Source organism: Camelus dromedarius, chromosome 21 (assembly GCF_036321535.1).
Source record: "Camelus dromedarius isolate mCamDro1 chromosome 21, mCamDro1.pat, whole genome shotgun sequence".
Lineage (NCBI taxonomy): Eukaryota > Metazoa > Chordata > Mammalia > Artiodactyla > Camelidae > Camelus > Camelus dromedarius.
The window spans coordinates 21,076,173-21,096,767 of record NC_087456.1 but is presented as its reverse complement, the minus strand read 5'-3'; the positions used below and the strand labels follow the sequence as shown (position 1 = coordinate 21,096,767).

Genomic DNA, 20,595 nt, shown 5'->3' with positions numbered 1-20,595 from the left:
AACCTGGTCTTTTGGCCAGAGGCGCAGTGTCCCTCAGAAAGGTACCAAGACACAGGTACAGGAATGTTTATTACAACAGTGTTTATAATAGAAAAAAAAATCTCAAACATATGTTACTGTGTTACGGAGCCACGTTTATAGTACGGTTCTTTTGGGTTAAAATATTTATATAACTAAAGAAATTTATGTATATGGGATATATGAAGGAGGTTTGAATCTTTCATTTTCTACCTTTCTGTACTTTTTCAATTTTCTAATCTTATACGGGCATGATTTTTAAATGTCACTGAGGATTACCTGGGGAGGAAAATTACGGTTAATTTTTAAAACTTTCCACTGTGTATACTTCTATTTAAAAAATACACAAATCTTAAAATAATTAATTAATTAACTTAAAAAAATATACAAATCTTCTACTCATGTATTACAAATAATCTCCTTTCTTGTATTTTAAAAATCAGCTTCCTTTCAAAGCCTATTGTAGGAATTTTTGAGGTGACAGCAGTTACTGCTACCACGCCTGCGACCCCTCCTACTAAATACTGAATTTATTTAGTTTATTGAATGGATGAATAGATTTGGTGAATAGGCTGAAAGCATTTCTTTCTGATCTTTGTTTCCCTTCAGGAGAACATGTCCTGAATTAAATTCACTAAACTAGTAGCATTCAGCCCCTCCAGCTTTCCCACAATCACTGAAGCGCAGGTTAAGTGACAAGGTCATCTTAAATGTAAATTTTACTGCCTTTTTCTTCTACCCACAAGCTCCACCATTTTCACACATTCATTTAGGAAATATTTATTGGTCACTTACTATATGCACAAGACAGAGCAAGGGGCTGGTGTTAAATTCCCCAAATTATTTTCATAGTTAAGTTATTCACTCAACAAATATTTATTAAGCACCTAGAATGTATTTCAGGTGCAGGGGCAAAACACGTGGTCCCTGCTCTAAGGGACCTGGAGGTCCAAGGGCCATGGATCTTAACCCTATCAGACCCCAAACCTAGTCCTAAAACAGAACACTTTTTTTTTTTTTTGTCTTTTTTAGTTGAAGTATAGTCAATTTACAATGTTGTGTTAATTTCTGGTGAGAGCATAGTGATTCATTGATACATATATATACTATATATATGTGTATATATATATATTCCTTTTCATATTCTTTTTCATTATAGGCCATTACAAGGTATTGAATATAGTTCCCTGTGCTATACAATAGGCCCGTGTTGTTTATCTATTTTATATATAGTAGTTAGTATCTACAAATCCTGAATTCCCAATTTATCTCTCCCCACCTGGTAACCATAAATTTGTTTTCTGTGTTTGTGAGTCTGTCTCTGTTTTGTAAGTAAGTTTGTTTGTGTCATTTTTTAAAGACAAAGATCACTTTTAGTATCCCTCTCACTGTCTGAAAAAAATCCATAGATAAAACAGCATATCTACAGTCATTTTTTTAATGTCCTAAATGTAATATAAGGGAGAAATGCAGGGAAAGAGATTAATAACAAAACTGTGGCTGTTTGAGCATGACTTCTAGGGCAATAATAAAGTGGTCAGATGCTTGCCGCCATACGTGGAGGTGCCTTGAAAATATCTGCTATAAACACAGATGGTAACAGTGTGGCTGCTGGTATTATGATTTTTGAAACTGTGAACATCTTGAGAAAAAAATTTATTTATATGTAGTATATAAGTATAAATGTATTTGTTTATACTTCCCAGGAAATTTTAATGTATATTAAAACTGTGCTAACATTCTCTGTGGTGTCTTTGTAAAATTCTGGTTCTGTGCTCAGAAAATGACAGACTGGCTCTTTGTCACCATGACCATCCAGCGGGACGTGGGAGTTGGATGAACTGATGCAGGACATGGAGTGTCCCAGCCCTGCCCACAGATGGCCAGGTTCAGTGTCCCCATGGATGAGAAAAGCAGAAATGCTCGAGTTGGGACACTAAGAACGCTAGGTCTAGAGCTGCCTCGTGGGGCTTCAGAGGCAGTAATTGAAGAGTCAGAACCAGCCCAATCACACTGCATATCTTCAAACAGCAGGAAGTCCCGACACCCAGGAAAAATGTGGTGTGCAAGCCTGGAGCAGGGAAGAGGGTATCACTTCCCAGGTGCCAGACAGCAGGATTCCGGCTGAGGCAGATATAAAGGTGATAATCAAATAAAACCCCCATTATAAAGGGTCTTTAAAGAAGTACCAAGAGTGTGCCAGCTATGCCCTCCCCCATGGCACAGGGCTGTGTGCCAGGCTGTATCTATTTATTTAAAAAAACAAAACTTGTTTTAAGCAGCCTGGGAGGTGGGGCTACAGCAACTCCAGCGTCAGGGTGTGGAACAGGGCAAGCCCCAGGGACCAGACCCACAATCAAATGACAGTGGGGCCAGGCAATATTTTCTTCTCCTTATTTTTATTGCATATGAATCTTATGTATTAATCCTTACTAATATTAGTTATTATTAATACATTTCAGTATGTGGTATTTTTAAAAATAAAAGATAAACATATCATATTGCTACAATATAATCATTAATGTAATTCTATAAATACCAATAATAAGTCTTAATAAAGGAATATTCTTTATTCCTATTGACTTCTTTCCAATATTTTTACTTTTTTTTCTTATTTTTTATTGAAGTGTAGTCGATTTACAATGTTAGTTTCAGGTGTACAGCAAAGTGTTTCAGTTATACATATACATACATACATAAATGTATTTTCAGCTTCTTTTCCATTATGGCTAATTACAAGAAATTTAGTGTAGTTCCCTGTACTATAAAAATATATTTACTTTTTAATTAGTCACAAAATAACACATATTTGTGGTAAAAAAAAAAAAATTCACACAGCACTGCAGGGTATAAAGTGACAAGTAAAATTCTCTCTCACTCCTAACCACCCCAGTCCCACCTCCTAGAGGTAAGTGTTTCTCAAGAATCCTTCCTGAAATTTTGTCTATGCATATGCAAGTATATACATGTATATAGAGCCTCTTTAAAAACATACAAATGTGCTTAGAGTAACATCTCATTTGGCAATTTGCTTTTTTCATTTCACAATATCTTGGGGACTTTTTTCCAGATAGTACATTCAGAGCTACAAATTGTTTCTCATCAGGTCTAGATTTCCTTTGAACCAATGTACCCCAGTTTACTTAACCAGGGAATAGGCACCCTCTGGAGACTTCGGAGGTGGAGAGCACAGCAAACTGGACATGATAAACTCACCTTTGCAGAAACTCTCAGGCACACCTGGGCAAGGGCAGAGGGGTCCACTGCCTTCCAGAAGGTGCCCGTGCTGTGCCAGTATCCCTTCTCCCACTGCAGGCTGGAATTTGAGTCCTGGAATTGCAAGAGACCTGAGTCCAGGGCCCACGCCATGCGGATGAGAAACCCGAGGTGCTAAGGGTTGGCTCAAGTCACAGTCAGATGGTGGAAGATCCCATTCTTGATCCAAAGTCCCTCCAGCCTAGCTGACCCACCAGCCCCCTACAGTATGAGTCCCTGCCCAACTTACACGCCACCACCCCGACCTTCCATCAGAGAAAGACAGAGTCTCCTGGTTTGGGACGAGCTTTGAAAACTGCTGAGAGGGGCCTCCTCTTGTGCCTCATGCAGGTCAGGGCAGCAAGTGCCCTTTGATGTAGCCTCCTTGGGGAGTGAATCTAACAGATTGTTAAAATAACGAACTTATTAGAGTATTCCCCCCCAAATTTAGTAAGTACAACCTATGATCCCATTATCTAAAAAATAAACAGAGTTAATATTTTCAAAACTGCCCCTCCAGAAGCTTTTCTGGGAATATATTTATGTGTGTGTGTTTTAATTTTTAGAAAATGGTATATTTTCTATAGTGTTTTGTTAGGTAGCTTGCTTTTCCCCTCTCTGTGGTGGTGAGGGCAATATATCATTTTCTCATGATAATAAATGTTATTTCACAACACAAAGAAATTTTTGGGGGGGGAAGTAATTAAGTTTATTCATCGATTTATTTTTAAATAGAGATACTAGGGATTGAACCCAGGACCTTCTGCATGCTAAGCACGTGCTCTACTACCGAGCTATACCCTCCTCCCCAAAACACAATTTTTAATGGTTGCATCATATTCTATCTTACGAATGTACCATAATTCATCCAATCAAGTCTCTGCTGGTACTGGTTTAATCCAGTCAGCTGTAGAGGGGTCAGGTTACCAACCAGCCCCTATTTCCTGTGCCCCCTCTGCGTCTAGCATGAGCTGAGGGGAGGGCAGAAGTGTGGTGTGGGTCATGGTTCCTGTCCTCAGGAAGTCAACCATCTGCAAACACAGACCAAGTATGACAGAAGACCATGTATCGCTATGCTAGGAGATTATAAATATGCCGGAATTGAAAGAAGGGAGTGATGAGGCGTTGCCATGGTGAGGAGGTTAGACTGTGGTGTCAGGCAGAGCTAGGTGTCAGTCCAGGCTGGACCACTAAGCAGCCTGGGTGAGAAGGTCTTGAGTAAGTTATTTGGTCCTGTGCCCAAAGTCTCAGGCACTAATGGTCACATATTAGATGATTCCATTTGTATAAAATAGCCAGAATAGGTAAATGCCTAGAGAAAGAAAGTAGATCAGGATGAGGGGAGGGGAGGCTGGGAGAGGCAAGAAGGAGGAGTAACTGCTTAGTGGACATGTTGTCTCCCCTGGGGGTATGAAATCCTTAGGAACAAGATAGAGGTGATGGTTGCACAACGTTGTGAATGTACCAAATGTCACTGTATTGTACACTTTGAAATGATTAACTTTATGCTGGTTAATTTTACTTCCTTAAAAGAAAAACAATAAATAGTGACAATAATTGTACTTACCACAGAGGGCAGCTGTGAGAGTTAAGTGAGATAAACCATAGAAAGCTTTGAATGCAGAACGCAGCACAGAGGAAGGACTCAATTAGTGTCAGCTGTTGTTACAAAGTCCCTCTGCCCAGCAAAGCCTTCCAGGGCTCCGCTCCCAGGAAAAGCCTAAATCCTTACTCCGTCTATAAGGCCCTGCCTGATCTGGGCCCATCACCTCCCTGGCCCGTTTTCGACTTGGTGAGAATCTGAAACCAGTGCCCCTCTGGGTCTATGCTGGGCAGGAATGAAGACTGTTGACTTGGAATCTCCAGGGCAGAGAGAGGGACAGGAGCGGGCATCAGGCTGAAACAAACCCCTCCCACTTGTGATGATTTGAGAGCCTGGGGATCATCCTTGATCCTCCTCTGCTGGCTGCTGGCTCTCAGATGGATCTCAATGTTCACTGAGGTTTCCACCAAAGAGGGTCAAAAGAAAGGAGACTGAAATCTCAAATAGTCTAATGGGATTATCTACTTGAACTCTGCTTTTTAAAAATTAATTTATTTTTAAATTTTAAATTTTTAAAAATTGAAGTATAGTTGCTTTACAATATTATATGTTACAAGTGTATAATACAGTGATTCACAATTTTGAAAGGTTATACTCCATTTATAGTTGTTATAAAATATTGGCTATATTCCCCATGTTGTGCAATACATCCTTGAAGCTTATTTTATAGCTAATAGTTTGTACCTCTTACTCCCCTACTCTGATGTTGCCTCTCCCCCTTGCAACTCTTAAAAAAAGGAACTTTTAGAGGAGAGTAAAACCTGACTAAGAAGAGTACTAGAAGAATCTTCTATTTGAGAAGCGGTTGGAAATAAATTAATAACTGAGTTCTACACACAGAAGAGGCTCCAAAAGACCCAGGTATGTGGGTTAAATTTCCAAATCCCCCACCTAATCCCTCAGAAACTCCTCACGTGGTGGGAAGGTGAGTTATAACTAGTGAGCCATGGAATTCTAGAAATCCTTTATTCCAGCGCTCTAACTGGGCTGCACATTGGAATTACCTGGGAGCTTTCAAAACTTCTGATGACAGGATCTCAGTCCCAGAGGCTCAGATTTATTCTATCTGAGGTGCAGTCTGGAGTCAGGATTTTTAAAATTTGCACAGGAGATTACAGTATGCAGTCAAGTTTGGGGGCCACTCTTCTCCGTTTCCTCCTTTTACACATCAGGACCCTAAGCTCCGAGAGGAGAGCTTGCCCAAGGCTTTGCCTTTCTGGGCTTTGCCCTTGGGCTCAGTTTCCTCATCACATCACCCCAACCCCCTCTCCTCAGGGAAATGACAGATTTTGTCCCTGATAAGGGCTCCACTCCCCGCCGCCCTCACGCCCTAGGTGTGGCTGATTGGCATGCTAATTCTCCCCCAGCATCACCCTCTGGGCGGCTTCACAAGTACCTGTCAGCTGACCACTTCCTCCAGCCGCTCCTCCAAGGCTTCAGAAACTGTGGAGAAACTTAATATGGCCACAAGATCCTTTTATCCCATCAGTGCCTTTCATCTGAGCCCTAAAAGTGAAAAGTTTCAGACTATCAAAGAACCCCCAGGAAGAAGATAGGAGGCAGGTACCACTTTCCCCATTTCCCTGCTGGCAAAACTGAGGCTCTGGGAGAAGCTGTCAGTTACACACACCACCTTCCCCCTAGTCCTCCAGTTCTTCTTGAGATAAATCAGTTGACGGAAACCTGCAGGGGCTGAAAGAAACCCTACTGAGTCTTCTAGAAAGAGATGGTAGACCAGACAGATGCTCCTGCATGGACCCCACCCCCCGCCCCGTGTCCGCTTGTGTCCTAGCAGTGTGGGTGGGCGCTGTGCTCCCTACCCATTCGTTGTACCCTCCGGAGCTCAAGACCACTGCCTGATAGGGCAGCTACACTTGAGCTGGCCCCGGAGCTCAGCATACACCAGGGGCCCTGCCCACTGGGACCTCTCAGGCCAGATGGGAGCCAAGATGAGCACACCTGAAAAAACACTGACTTTGCAAAGCAGTATGTAAGATGTGATAGACGGGCAGTTCGGGGGCCATGGAGAGGGGGAGGGCGTGTCGGTGGAGCTAACGTGAGTACCCACTGTCCCTCCACCTCACTCACCCTGCAGCACTGCAGATAATGAGGTAAGGATCAGAGAGATGTTCCATCGGCAGTGTTTTTGCAGAGTGTTCATTACCAAGTGCATCAGCCATCAGCTGAGGTTTGCCCAGGCTATTCAGCTTAAACAGCCCTCTCAGGGATTAACTCCTCTGCTCCCTGCAGGCACGTTTTGCAGATAAGAAAACCAAAGCCCAGAGAGGTTAAAGCCCTCACCCGAGGTCCAACAACTAATCAAGGACTAAAGTGAAGACAAATTCAAGAATCTGCACCCTTCCTGGGGTTGGAGACTTGCCCCAGAGTGGGCAAGAGATGCCCCAGCTTTCACGTGTGCCAGCCAGGCACTCTGACCCTCTACGTGTTTATCATAATGAACTCTTCACTGAGCCTCTGTTGTGTGCCAGACACTGGGCTGGAGTTGGGAGAGTGGAGAAGGAGTCAGATCCAGCTCTGGCCAGTCTCCCGGGGAAGGTGGGCTGTTACACAGGGACCCCAGGCAGCATGTAGACAGGAGGGCTGGGGGCGAGTACCCTGCAGGGAACCCTGACCTGGTCTTGGGCTCAGGGCTCCTTTTGGGTGTTCACATCCCCAGGCCATCTAGCTTAGGTGGGAAGAAAGGAGGGGGTCACTTGGATGGGGCTGTGTAGGGTCAGTGTCGCTCCTGTCTGGTTCCAGGCTGTGGAAAACACTCGGCACAGTTCAGTATGATTCCTGAACAGACTCTTGCTTCAAGGAGATGCTGGGGCTAAAACAGGGAGAGGCCTCTTAGAGTCTGAGATGGGTGCTCCCCAAACAGCCCAGCCAGGCCCCTACAGACTCCGCCCCATCAGCCCTCAGACTCAAGGTGCCTCACAGACACCCAAGTAAGAGATGCAGACTCAATCTCATTCCCTTCTGGACACACTGGGAGGCGGAGGTGTGCTCAAGTTTCTGATCCTCTCCTAAACTAAAGGCTTGCAAAATATCTTTGAGTCAAGACAAAAGCTGTCCCCAAGGCCCCAAGCTCAGACCGGAGCTCACTTGGGCCCTTCCTGGAGTGAGCTAAACTACCTTCTTCCACACCCAGAGTCAGCGTTAGATGCTTCCAAAAGTAGGGCTGGCTCCAGGAAAGCAGGGTCTTCCCAGAACTGGGGCATCCAGGGATTTCCCCTGGGGCATCCTGGGCATATCCCGCATCCTTCCAAACCTAGAATGCACAGGAGATTACAACAGTTTGAGGATGATTGCTGTGCAATAAATACAGATACTTATAAAGTTTGTAAGTTAAGGTGTGAAAGTCTCTCCCCTCTTTAACCCCTTTCCCCGAACAGATGGGCACACACACAGATGTTAGACTGTGAGCTCAGATTTTTTTTTTAACACTTTTTTATTTCAGATTTTCTTTCTAGCCTATTACAGGTTTTAGAAATAAAGATTTTTTTAGTGTGCTAGGCACATGCAAGGCACAGTAATATTAAACAAATAAATTAGTCTGGCTAGGGAAACAAGATTAGACTATATAAAAATGATACATGAAATTGTATAAATAGAAGTATAAATACATACATCCACACCCCTGTACCTATATAGAAAAGCTTTTACATGAAAAGGTTGAAAATGGCTGACCTCAGATAGATTTATTTATGGTCTTTTCTCTTTTTCTGTAGTTTATCTTTGACTTCTCCAGAAACTAAGACTCACATGAAGTGGCTGGAGAACCCCACATATATAACCAAGGAACCGTGGCAGCTGCGACAGACTCTGAGAAGGAAACTGAGCTCCCTGGGGAAGGAGGACTTGAACCTGGTCTGGCAGGGGAATAGGGTGGGATTTCAAACAAATATCAGGAGGAAGAACCAAGTTATCCCAGAGATGGACAGGGAGTGGACTAGTGGGATTTGAAGGGAAGTGGACTAGTGGGATGGCCTGGGGGGAGCAGGTGGCACAGGTCAGGGATTTGGTCAGCCTGGCTCTGATCCTAGCCACCTCTAGCCTCCTAGGCCTGTCTCCTCCTCGGGTCACCTTCACCCCAGGGAGCCGCAGGGAGGAAAGGCTTCGTGGTGAGGTCACGTCTGCACAGTCTCCAAGCAGGGAGCTCCAGACCAGGCTGTCCCTGTAAGCCCTCCATTTGGCCCACAGTGGTGCAACACGGAGACTTGGCAACAGGCTATGGCAGTCTTCCCTACTTTGGAAAGTTCCCACCGGGGGCTCCTGAGGTCTACACCTCCGGCAGAGTACCTCTGTCTCTCCCACCCCCGATCTTGCCCCTGGGCCCAGGACCAAGAGCTCAGGAAGGGGGCACCCCCAGCAGCGTGGCCCCCCAAGGCGCACCCCACCCCCAGTGTCTGCGGCTGGAGTGGGGTTCGGCCTGCAGTGGGCTGTTTTCTTAAACTCCATTTAGGGACATTTTAAAGGCTGTGGTTGCAACTGTGAGGTCTCTTCCCAGACTTATAAAGGGACAGTCCAAAGCTCTCTGACTGGCTTTGCCACCAGGGCTGGCACGACTTCTAGCATCTCCTCCTCTGGGGAAGACTTCACAACAGACAAGACAAAATTCCCCAGAACTCAATCCAGAGTCCCCAGAAATTTGCACAGGACGATGAGGTAGAAGACAGGAACTTCTGGATGAAGAACTGTTGGCAGGAGAAAAAGCTCCCCAAGAGCAGTGGAAGAAGCAGCCTAATTCCCTCTTCTGGTGGACGAGATCTTCCCCTCCTTGGCCTTGAGGTCCCTGTCTCCAGACTGATCCCTGGTACTGGGGATCCAGGCTCTCTGACAGGCTTCACGTGCTCCTGCGTTTGTGCCTGTGTTCACACCCTCTTCTCCCAAAGTCCTTCTCACAGCCCACCTAAAGCCTGCCTGCGAGGCTCAGCCAGGCTACCCTTTATCCAGGAAGCCGGCCTCTATCTCTCCCCCACATCTTCTTCTCCTCCCCCCAGGCCTCCCAGGCACTGAGCACGGGAGGGCTGTCTGTGGTTGCGCAGTCAGTACTGACTTGGTGGCTGTGATTTGTGCAGCCTGGCTTGTGGCAGATTCCGCAGAGGAAAATCCCAGCTACCGATCATGCTCATTTCCGGCACTGCCCCCTTCCTCCAGCCCAGCTCCAAACAAGTGACCGTGGCCCAGCCGGCCCTCCTCCCCTCCTCTGGGTTCACATAGCAAGTGCAGCCTCAGGCCAGCAGACCCTGCCTCGCCAAAGCAGTATTTTCTTTCTCATCCTCAGTATCTGTCTTCCATGTCTTTCAAAGATACCTCCTACTGCTTTTTAAATAATTTTTATTCTGGAAAAATCTTAAGCATACCCCAAAGTAGAGAGAGCAGCGTTGGGAAGGAGCACGACCCAGCTTCAGCTGTTACTGATTCATATCCAGTCTTGTTTCTTCTAGATTCCCTGTCTTCCCCTGACCCCAAACTACATTAATTTGAAGCCCAAACATCTTATTATCTCATTTGCCAATATTTCCATGTATTTCTAAAAGACTTATTGTCTTTTAGAACACAAATACAACACAAAATCACTACAACTGAAAAAATATTAACAGCAATTCTCTAATACCATAGCCTATCTAATGTTTAAATGTCCCACCTTGTTTTAGAAATGAATTTTTACAGATGGTTTGTTTGCTTCAGGATCCAAACATTGCACTGGGATGATACATCTCTTTGGTCCCTTTTAGTCTCTAGGTTTTCCCTCTTTCTGCACTTTATTTGACGAAGCAGTTGGCAATTTGTCCTGCAGAGCTTTCCCCAGTCTGGGTTTTACAGCATGTATCCTTGTGGTGGTGTGTGATCTGTTCTTGTTCCCTATACTTTTTTGAACAGGGAGGGAGCTCTAATGGCTGGATGAGATTTTGGTTCTGAATTAGCTGGTGATGTGCATTTCCACAAGGAAGCAGAGTGAGCAGCCACGATGATCACTGCTTAGGCCCACTCTTTCATTAGAAGTTGCCAATTTTGTATTCTAACTCAATCATTCCTTCTTCATGGATCAGCAGAATACTTCTATAAGGAGTAACTTTTCTTTAGTGAGAATTTGTTTCCTTTGAGCTATAGTCATACAGAAAAGGCAGAATAAATACTTGCTTCTTTCTCTTTGTTTACCAGTCTTCAGAATAAAGGGTTTGTTCCCTAAAACCCTCCAGGGGTGACCAGTTTTTGGTTTTTGCGATCATTAAGAAATGATGGATTTTAACATACTTGATGTATTTCAGTCTACTGCTTTTAGTATTCTTACTGAATTCTTTTTTTTTTACATTTTTTATTGATTTATAATCATTTTACAATGTTGTGTCAAATTCCAGTGTTCAGCACAATTTTTCAGTCATACATGGACATATACACACTCATTGTCACATTTTTTTTCTCTGTGAGCTACCATAACCTTAATGAATTCTTATTGGTGCTCAAACTCTATGTTTGGCCAGGGGGAGTCTCTTCAAATTGTTTCTTGAGAGTACTCCCTCAGTAGCGCTTAATAGTTTTATCATTTTCAGATATGACTAAATATTCAAGACTCATACATTTGCTGTCCCAGGCCTAGAACGAGCCATCTTTCAAAGGAGAATTTTTTTCTTTTTAACAGGAACTGGTATGTCAAGACCAAAGTCTCAGTGCTAATGAATTTAAATAATCCCAGAATAAGCAACCAAATTAAAAGCAGGGCCCCTTTGGCACTGTGTACAAGTGACAAACCCAAGGTGAAAGCACATTTTGGGCCATACAGGGGAGTGGGCTGAGTCTGGGTCTACTGCTGGGGTCTTGGTGTGGTGGGCCAGCTGTGTGGGGTGGGCTTCATTCTTGCAGGATGGCCACTGGCATGTGAGCACTGTCTGAAGGAGGAGGCGGCCAATGCTACTTTCTCTTCCATCCAAAGGAGTCCCAAGTGCACCAGGACTGTGAAAAGGTAAATGCCCAATTGCTTAAGAGAGGGGATCTGCTGATTTAAAACTACCCTTCCTGGAGCACATTAAAATGGATTAGAATCTATTTGAAAGTACCTTATTATATCCTATACCCACCAAGAATCTGGGCTTGACTGGACTAACTTTAGGTGGTATTTTACTTGCACAGATTTTCTCATCTATTATAATCTATCCAGTAAAAGACAGTATGTTGTAAATACACACCCAACACATGCTGGCTGGGACACAGAGTCCAGAATTGATCTTAGGTGGCGCTGGGTATCTGCTAATACTTAAATAAATTATTTGAGAAGAGAAAAGACAGGTATTGGCAGATTCTGTGTTCTCCTGACATCTCTCTCTTTACTCGTCCTGGTTCAGCTCAACTTCGTGCAAGACACACGATGTGCACTAATTCAATATCATGCTGCATCCTGCAGAGTCAGAGGACTTCTGAAGCAAAGTGTCATTGTCTGCTTAGAAGAGGACAGAAAGATCAAAACGAAATGGAGTTTAAGTCAAATTGAAATGTTGAAGAAACTCGTGGTATCATAAAACTTTAACCAGCAGTACTCTCACATGGTCGCTTTGGAGAAAGGCCATTCACGGATGCTACAGGAACACTGCACACACTGCTCAGCCAAGTCTACAGGAGACTGTCTGGTATGGAAATGAGGGAATCATTTTGATGATCCAGAGATCTGTTTAAACAATAAAAATGAGATTCTAGAATCCAAATCTAGAATCTGATTTTTGCATCAACTAAATACCTCTTTGTATCTACATATACAAAATAATCAGGGGGAGGGTATAGCTCCTGAGGTCAATCCCCAGTACCTCTTCTAAAAATAAATAAATAAATAAATAAATAAATAAATAAATAAATAAACCTAATTACCTCCCCCCTCAAAAAAAAAAAAAAAAAACCTAAGTAAAAATAAATACTGTATAAAAAACAAAAACAAACAAAAAATTATTAAAGAGTGATTTGCTAGATGATGATATAGAGCTTAGATGTTAAATATGGCAGCCAGTGGCCACATGTGGCTACTTAAATCTAAATCGATTACACCAAAATAAAATAAAAAATTCAGTTCCCTGGTGGCACTAGCCCTATTTAAAGTGCTCAAAAGGCATTTTGCAGAAAGACATGTCATACAAATGTCAGGTATGAGGACCAAATACTTTGCTAGTTGTTTCAGGTTTTCTTTTCAAGTGTGTAGCATAAACTTGGAAAATTTATGGTTTCCTTTCTCTGTGGCTGAAATGTGCTTTTAAATTTATTGGCTAGCTATGTGAATTGGGGTCGTGAAAGACATATAGAAGAGTCTTTCCTGCTCAGAGGCTTTGGGGTAAAAATAATTGAAAGAAGAAAAAGAGTCATCCTTTTAAGAAACTCAACATGCTGGGTTCAAAATCTGTTTTGTGTTTGTTATTTGAATTTATATGATGCTGACTAAACAACCAAAAAAGTGCTTCTTAACATTTTATCACTTTCCGGGCACATCAATACCTTTTGGGGGGGGGTGTTGTCAATCTCTTGTAACCCCTGATTCTGAAATAAACTTCAGAAACTGAAGAGGCCTGGGCAGCAGAGGCGAGGAAATCAAAGCGAGGCCAGGATCAAAGGGGCAAACAGCTCGCGGATCTCAAGGTGGAAGTAGAGCTATCGACTCCCCTCGGCTGCCTTTTCCTGGCTCTGTCTTTAATAAACACCCGGGGCTCCAGAGCCAGGTCTGAGGGGGGCGCAGAGGGGAAGAGAGTACTTAGCACTTGGAGAGGAAAGGCAGGCCTCTGTGATGTTTGGGGGAGTCAGCGACAGGAACCGTGGTGGGAAATGTGGAGGGTGCGGAACAGGACCGGTGACCCCGAGTGGCTCCCTCCTCCCCAGCCTGGGCTGCTACAGAGCCAGTCCTGGCTTCGGAGAACAAGGTTTTCTTTAGGGACTGCTTTTCTACAGCATTTTTACGTGTATTTACCAGCTTTCCCCATTATACAGGCAGCATCTGTGAAAACTGTCGTCTTATTTCACCTTGCCCTTCCCTTGTGTCTATTTCAATAGATGTTACTCACAGGCCAAATATAATGGCCAAAACCAATAAATACATGAAAAGATGCTTAGCATCACTGGTCATTAGGGAAATGCAAATCAAAGCCAAGAGATACCACCTCACACTCTTTAGGATGGCTATTATCAAAAAAGAAAGAAACAAACAAAAAACAGAAAACAACAAGTGTTGGTGAGGATGTGGAGAAACTGGAACCCTTGTGCATTGTTGATAGGAATGTAAAATGGTACACAGCTGCTATGGAAAACAGTATGGAGGTTCCTCAAAAAATTAAAAGTATGTAAATCAACTATAATAAAAAAACAAAAAGCAAAAAAATTAAAAATAGAATTGTTATATGATTTAGCAATTTCATATCTGGGTATATACACCAAAGAATTGCGAGCAGGGTCTCAAAAAAAAAAAAAAAAAAAAAGAGCCAAAAGCTCTCAGCAGATCAAGAGATGAGGAGCAGAGCCCAGGTGTTGGTGAGGGGGAATCTGACCCGTGACCTCAGTGATCCTTGTCTTCAGCTAACCCTGAACTTCAGTTTGCTATTTCGAAACTGGTAAACTGACTTGCTCTGGTAGAAGAAAAGTACTTTACAGAGCCTATTTAAAGTGTACTTAAATTTCACAGATTATCTACTTTGGGAAAATAACTTGCAATAAGTATTTTTTAAGATATTGCCAAGGATTGGGCTCTTTCCATTTTGCATTTGGAGAAACAGGTATAGGAGAATTATCAAATATTCAGTGTTATGTTTGCAGCAGGGTAACTGACTAGGGAATCGAGAACTTGGATTCAATGGTTATAAAACCACTTATGATTTTATAGGTGTCTGTCAAATAAGAGAGAAGCAGAAAATAACTTTAGAGTGAATGCACACATCAGAACTTCTGTAGAGACCCTGTAGAGGCTTGCATCTTGCTAATGTGAGTCAATGAAAATCCCAAGAGAACTGGGGACTCCATTACCACAGTGAAGTAGTTTATGGTTTCTTTCCGGATACATTATATTGTATTGTTTGCTTCAGGTTTTTTAAAATTAGCTTTTTTTTTTTTTAAATTCAGGTTTCACCAGTTTTCCCACTACTGTCTTTTTTCTCTTCCAAGAGTCCATCCAACTCAGAATACCACATTGCATTTAGTCATCAAAAAACTCGGTTTTAAAAACGTACTTATAACAATAATACATGCACATGATTTAAAAAAATAATAAAGTAGCACCAAGGGACATAAAACAAGTCTCCCCCTCCAAATCACAACCCTGGGTTTCCACCGTCTCCTCATCGAGGTTATTTTTTAGGTAGATATAAGCCCACACCAATAAAACTTCATTTTAGAGCAAAAGGAGAAGGGGAAAGGGTGACATCTTATTTCAGTGTAGAAGACTGTAACACTACACTAACTCTCAGGAAAAATCATAAGAAGGTAACACTTGTTTAGTCAGTTTAAAGGATTATCAAGCCGTAAATTGAACACTGCAATTTCTTACCACCAGTTTAAAAGACAGAGAAAAGACTGGTTACAAGTTTAGATTCCTTCAGATCATCACCAGGCACTCCACTGGTCTCTGCAGGTCCATTTTCCACCGGCTGGGGCCCCTGACAAGTGAGCAGATAGCAGCAGAGGAATGAGGCTTGGACAAAGGACTCAGGGGATTTCCACACAGGCCAGAGAATTTGGATAACTCCTGACCCCTGGGCAGAGTTTCCGGGTTGCCAAGCCATCTCTGGCTGAGGTTTAACAAACCTCTGGTCTTCTTGCGTGCTCAGCCTCCTGGTCCCACAGCCATGGCTATGGAACTTGGGGTCTGCATGGATCCGGCTCCATCACCATTGCCTGTGACTGGGATCCCCGTGGGCCTGAAAGAGAATCATCCCAAGACTGGAGAAGGGCAGGGGGCTTCCCCCTCCTCTGAGACTGACAGGGAACTCAGCAGGGGGCACAGGAGTCATGTCTGGAGGTCAGCTTGGCACAGTGGCTTTGGAGCCGTCTGGGCCTCATCTAGATTGTTGAGCATTTCTTGATCTGTAAAACTGTGCTAGAAATACATACTGCACAGGTACACATGTAAAGCACAGCGCAGCACAGCGACAATTCATAAGCAGTTTTTGAATTAATGAAAGAATGAAGGAGCATGGTAAATTAAGAGGGCCTGACCTTCCATTCCACACATCCTCTGCTTGGAAACTCTAATGACCTATCTAAGGAATAAGAGGAAGAGAGGAGGGAGGGAGAAAGAGAATGGAGTAAGGGTGGGGGTAGATGTTGGAGCAGGCTGTGAGAATGGTCAGACTGCCTACAAGAGCCTCAGAGACTGTGAGGGGGTGGGGTGCGGAAGGGGCCTGGGACACAGACCCTGACACCCCACCCCCACAGGGAGAGAATCAAGCACCGGACTCCTCTTTGCTGCAGCCCCAAGAATCCTTTCTGCTTTGACACCTGGAGAATCCATCCAGAATGAAAATATTCAAGCTCTTCCTGAGTTTGTCTTGCAGCATTCTAGAATGGATAAAGACAGGTGGGGACTGTGGCCTGAAAGACCCTCCCATCATGGAGCCCCCTTTGAGTTCAGTGACAGTAAAAGGTCCTGGTGAATCAGGGCTCAGGTTCTGTGAGCAAGACAACCTCAGGGCTCAGGTTCTGTGTGCAAGACAACCTGAGCCTCTGAGCTCCTCTGCTGAGGATGTGCACTGTGGTGGAGCAGTCCCCATACCGGACCATGACTTTTCTCTTTCTATAAAGTGATTTCAGTGACATCCAATTCAGCAGACGTTCACTGAGGGTCTAGAGTGGTGTCTTATGCATAGTAGATGTACAAAACAGACACTCAACAGACTTTAATGACAGAAGTGGGTTCCTGCTGAGGCTTTATAATCTAGGAGGGAAGCAGGTACATAAATCATAACCACAGTACAAATCAGAATAAAATGGGAGTCTTAAATGAGGCCTAAAGGGCAGAGGCAAGAGGAAACTTCGTGGTGCCCCTTTCATCTCTTCCGTTCCTGCCAGACGGGTCCTGAGCACTATTGGGTATCTCCAGAAGGGATCGCGAGCCTGTATATAAATGAGCTCGGAAAGGCACACTGTCAATCCTGCTGTGTCTAGGGTACGCTTACTCCTAGGCCCACAGCGACATTCCAGACAAAAGGGTCTCCTCCCCTCCCAGCTGAGTTTACTGCCTCTCTTTGAGGTCCCTTTATCTGCACCCTCTCCTTCTGATTCCAGGACTTGTTAGGAAGCCTCGCGGAGGACAGGGGATGGGCTGTTTGACCAACCTGGTACAGGGTCTAGCACATAGCAGGGGGAGTAAATAAATACCTTTGATGACGACAGACAGGACGGCAGGCAAGGCTCACTGACCGGGCCATGGGAGAGATAGGCGGCCCCAGGACCTCGCCGCCCTGAGTGGGCGACCTGACCTCGGATGAGGGCGGTTCCGCCCGCACTCCGCCCACGCACTCGGGCCCCTCGGGGCTGCCCTCCCGGAGTAGACCTGCTCTGGGGGATGTTGATTGCGGTGGCGGTGGCGGGGCGGATGGACGGGGGAGGGGTCGGAGGGGGCCTGGGCCCAAGTTCACGCCTCCCTCCCTCCATCCCACGGGCAGCGGAAGCGATTATTCCCACCGGCGTCTGGCGGGGCGGGGGGCGGGCTCGCACCCCAAAGAGACACGGGCCTTCCTGCGTCCAGCCCTTTGATCGCGCCGCCACCCCAGGTCCCCTCCCTCGGTCCCGGGGCCCCTATAACTAGAGGCCCTGCCCCTCCCGGCGGCGCACTGGGGTCGGGCAGCGATGGCCACAGCGGAGTCCAGCCAGCTCCAGTTCGGGGAGAGCGCCGCGTCCCCCCTCTACCGGCCCGCCCACGCCGGCGGGGCGTTCCTGCCGCCCCCGAGCCCGGCCGCTGCCCTGCTCCCCTCGCGCCCCTCGGGCCTCGGCTCGGAGCGCGGCGCCCCGGCAGCCTTCGCGGGCTTTCTTGGGAGGGGTCCCGGGCCCGCCGCGCCTCCCCACGCCGGCCTGGGCCCGCCTGCGCCCCACAAAGGCGCGGCCGTCCCGTCGGCGTCGCAGCGCCGCAAGCGCACGTCGTTCAGCCCGGAGCAGCTGCAGCTGCTGGAGCTCGTCTTCCGCCGGACCATGTACCCGGACATCCACCTGCGCGAGCGCCTGGCCGCGCTCACCCTGCTCCCGGAATCCAGGATCCAGGTGAGCGGCCCGGTGCAGGCGGGCGCTTTCGCCGGTGCGCCCCAGAGTGGAGGCACAGGGAGCAGCAGCCAGGATTCCCAGGGCAACACCTCGGTGCCACGTACTTGACGTTGGGCAAATTACTTCCCTTGAAAGCCTCAGTGTGAAATCAGTACCTATTGCCCAGGGTGATTGAGGCTTAAATGAAATCATTCAGGCGCACGCTCAGTGACTTCTCTCTCTCACTGCCAAGTTTAATAAGGGACCCTCCTAGGAGACTAGCTGGTCTCTTGAAACGGTCAGAAAGTAAACCCTCAGCACGAAGATGATAGGAAGTATTTTCACACTTTTTCCTTAGAATAAGAGACAGACGAGGACAGATGAGTTGGTGTTTCTCCCTGGTATGAGAATGGTAGCTGAGACAGGGCAGGGCTGCCTCACCAGGTTGCCCTTGGGCCCCTAGGCCACTTTCTTGACAGGTATTGGGTCTGGAATTTGGGTTGGAAAGGATGTAGCATCTGGAGTATATGGCATTTCTTGTCACAGTTTGAAAAATCTAGTGCAAGGTATTGCCTAAAGTAATGTGGATCAGAATCCTGGAGCTAAGTGATGATGAGAATCTGGTCGTTTCTGCTTGTTAGTCTCCAGCACCTTGGTCCATGTCCAAGTGCAGGTTTAAGTAGGAGCCCTTAATGTAACACTGGGAAAGAGTGGACTTGTTTTTCTGCATCCTTGGTGGAATACATCTGTCAGTTTCAACAGCTGGCACAGAAATTTCCTAAGCAGGACACTCTTAGTATTTGCAGGGGAATAGTGAGCAAAAAAAATTTTATTCACAGAAGTGAATGAAGTCCACTGAACAAAATACCTCCTTAACTAATTTGACAAGGGAGTGCACTTTCAAAAACGGATTTTCCAAATTGTCTTTGTGCCCATCATCTTTAAGGAGAGTAGTGTTTTTTCCTAAAGTTCTAAGTGCTATTTCTGTGGCCTCATTTTTCATTGCAACTGTCCCTATATAAAGTATATACGTATATATTATAAAGTAAAGTATATAGGATTAGGTATTATTCTAATTTTGCTCCTGGGAATGGTGAGGCAGAGAAAGCCAGGTGCTTTGATTTTGTGAAGTGTTTTGTGAAAACCATAAGGTTCTGGAGCAGGGAGCCTGGGCATGTTAAACTGAAACTTACTATGAACTATGAAGGTAATAGGAGCATAAGGACTCCAACTGAAAGCAGTTTCTCTCTCCCTTCTTCCAGGTGTGGTTCCAGAACAGGCGCGCCAAGTCACGTCGTCAGAGCGGAAAATCCTTTCAATCTTCAGCCAGGCCGGAGCTTTTCCTCCACCACTCTGCTTGTGAAACTGAAGTGAAATATTTGAAGCCCCAGCAGCCTCTGGAGGCAGATGTGAACTGCCTGCCTGATCCCAACAGGGTTGGAGGGGGCATGTCTGACCCTAGCTCCCAAGGTCAGAATTTTGAAACCTATTCTCCTCTCTCTGAAGACATTGGTTCAAAGCTGGACTCATGGGAAGAACACATCTTTTCTGCCTTTGGTAACTCTTGAGGAATCTGGGAGAATTCAGGATAAGCTCAGAGGAACCATAACTGACAGCCAGGGAGATACACAGTAGAATACTGCCCTTTCTGGGTTCCATGTTAAGTTCACATCCATGTTAACCTTGGTAATGGTTTTGAGTTATCGCTCACCTGTGAAGATTTCGTCCTTCTTGCCCATGAACCTTTGCCTATAGCCTGTTCTTTCTTCGTAGGACACGCCCCTTAGGAGTTCTGGCCATTTATTTTTACTAGTGCATCTCCATATCTGTGCATTCATTTTGGTACACATACCTGCTCCTTACCAGTCCTGTTGCTATTTTTTGGATGGGTTATTTAAACTTATCTTCACAAGAACTCCTTGGTTCGACTCGGTTTCCCCATGTGCTTGACAGCTACTGTCTACATATGGTTCTTCCAAGGCTTGCAACCTTAAACTCATGCTAACCATGCTCCTTCAATCCTCATCCTATCACCCAGATTTACTACTTTTTAAATTTGGCTTTTCAGCTTTACACTCATTCGTAGCTCCGATGATTCTCTGTCCAGATTATTCAAGAGCCCCCTGCCTCAAGTTTCTGAACTTTCAAAAAACTACTCTCTTTAGAAATCTTTAGGAGCCTCCAATTGCTATAAAATTATAAAAACCTTTTGGTTACTCTTCCAGCTAATGGGCATTGATAGCCCACAGGACAGACATATCTTCTGAAGGTCACCCTTTCACAAAACATACCTCTGTCTCAGAGCCACTCTTCAAACAAATACCTCTCTATGTTTCAAAACACCCTACACCTCCCTCTCTCTGAAGGCTTTAATTATCTCTGATCCTGATTTTGTACCTGTTACTTCAATTACTCCAGCATTACCCTTAGCACTTGTCATTGTACTTCTGTGCAACTTTATTGTTATTAAATGTTTTCCACAAATGTTTCATTGTATGTCTATTTAAATGAGTTCCATCCTT

General features: G+C 45.1%; 1 protein-coding gene across 2 annotated transcripts; it reads left to right on the top strand.

Moving 5' to 3' along the window:
- The first annotated feature begins 17,560 nt into the window (after window positions 1-17,560).
- Window positions 17,561-20,299, top strand: MIXL1 (Mix paired-like homeobox). 2 transcript variants are annotated; one of them, XM_031438896.2, is made up of 2 exons: window positions 17,561-18,094; window positions 19,336-20,299. In XM_031438896.2, the coding sequence occupies exons 1-2, from the start codon at window positions 17,687-17,689 to the stop codon at window positions 19,639-19,641; spliced, it is 714 nt and encodes a 237-aa protein (XP_031294756.2). In that variant the 5' UTR covers window positions 17,561-17,686; the 3' UTR covers window positions 19,642-20,299. The 2 variants fall into 2 exon arrangements, with proteins under 2 accessions (XP_031294756.2, XP_064333077.1); XM_064477007.1 differs by having other exon boundaries at window positions 19,312-20,299.
- Window positions 20,300-20,595: the final 296 nt, after the last annotated feature.

What these genes read in the sequence shown, in the direction of transcription:
- MIXL1 (XM_064477007.1), top strand. Translation starts at nt 17,687, where the DNA reads ATGGCCACAGCGGAGTCCAGCCAGCTCCAGTTCGGGGAGAGCGCCGCG. An exon ending in TCCCGGAATCCAGGATCCAG is followed by an intron (nt 18,095 to 19,311) that starts GTGAGCGGCCCG and finishes TCCAACTGAAAG; the next exon opens with CAGTTTCTCTCTCCCTTCTT.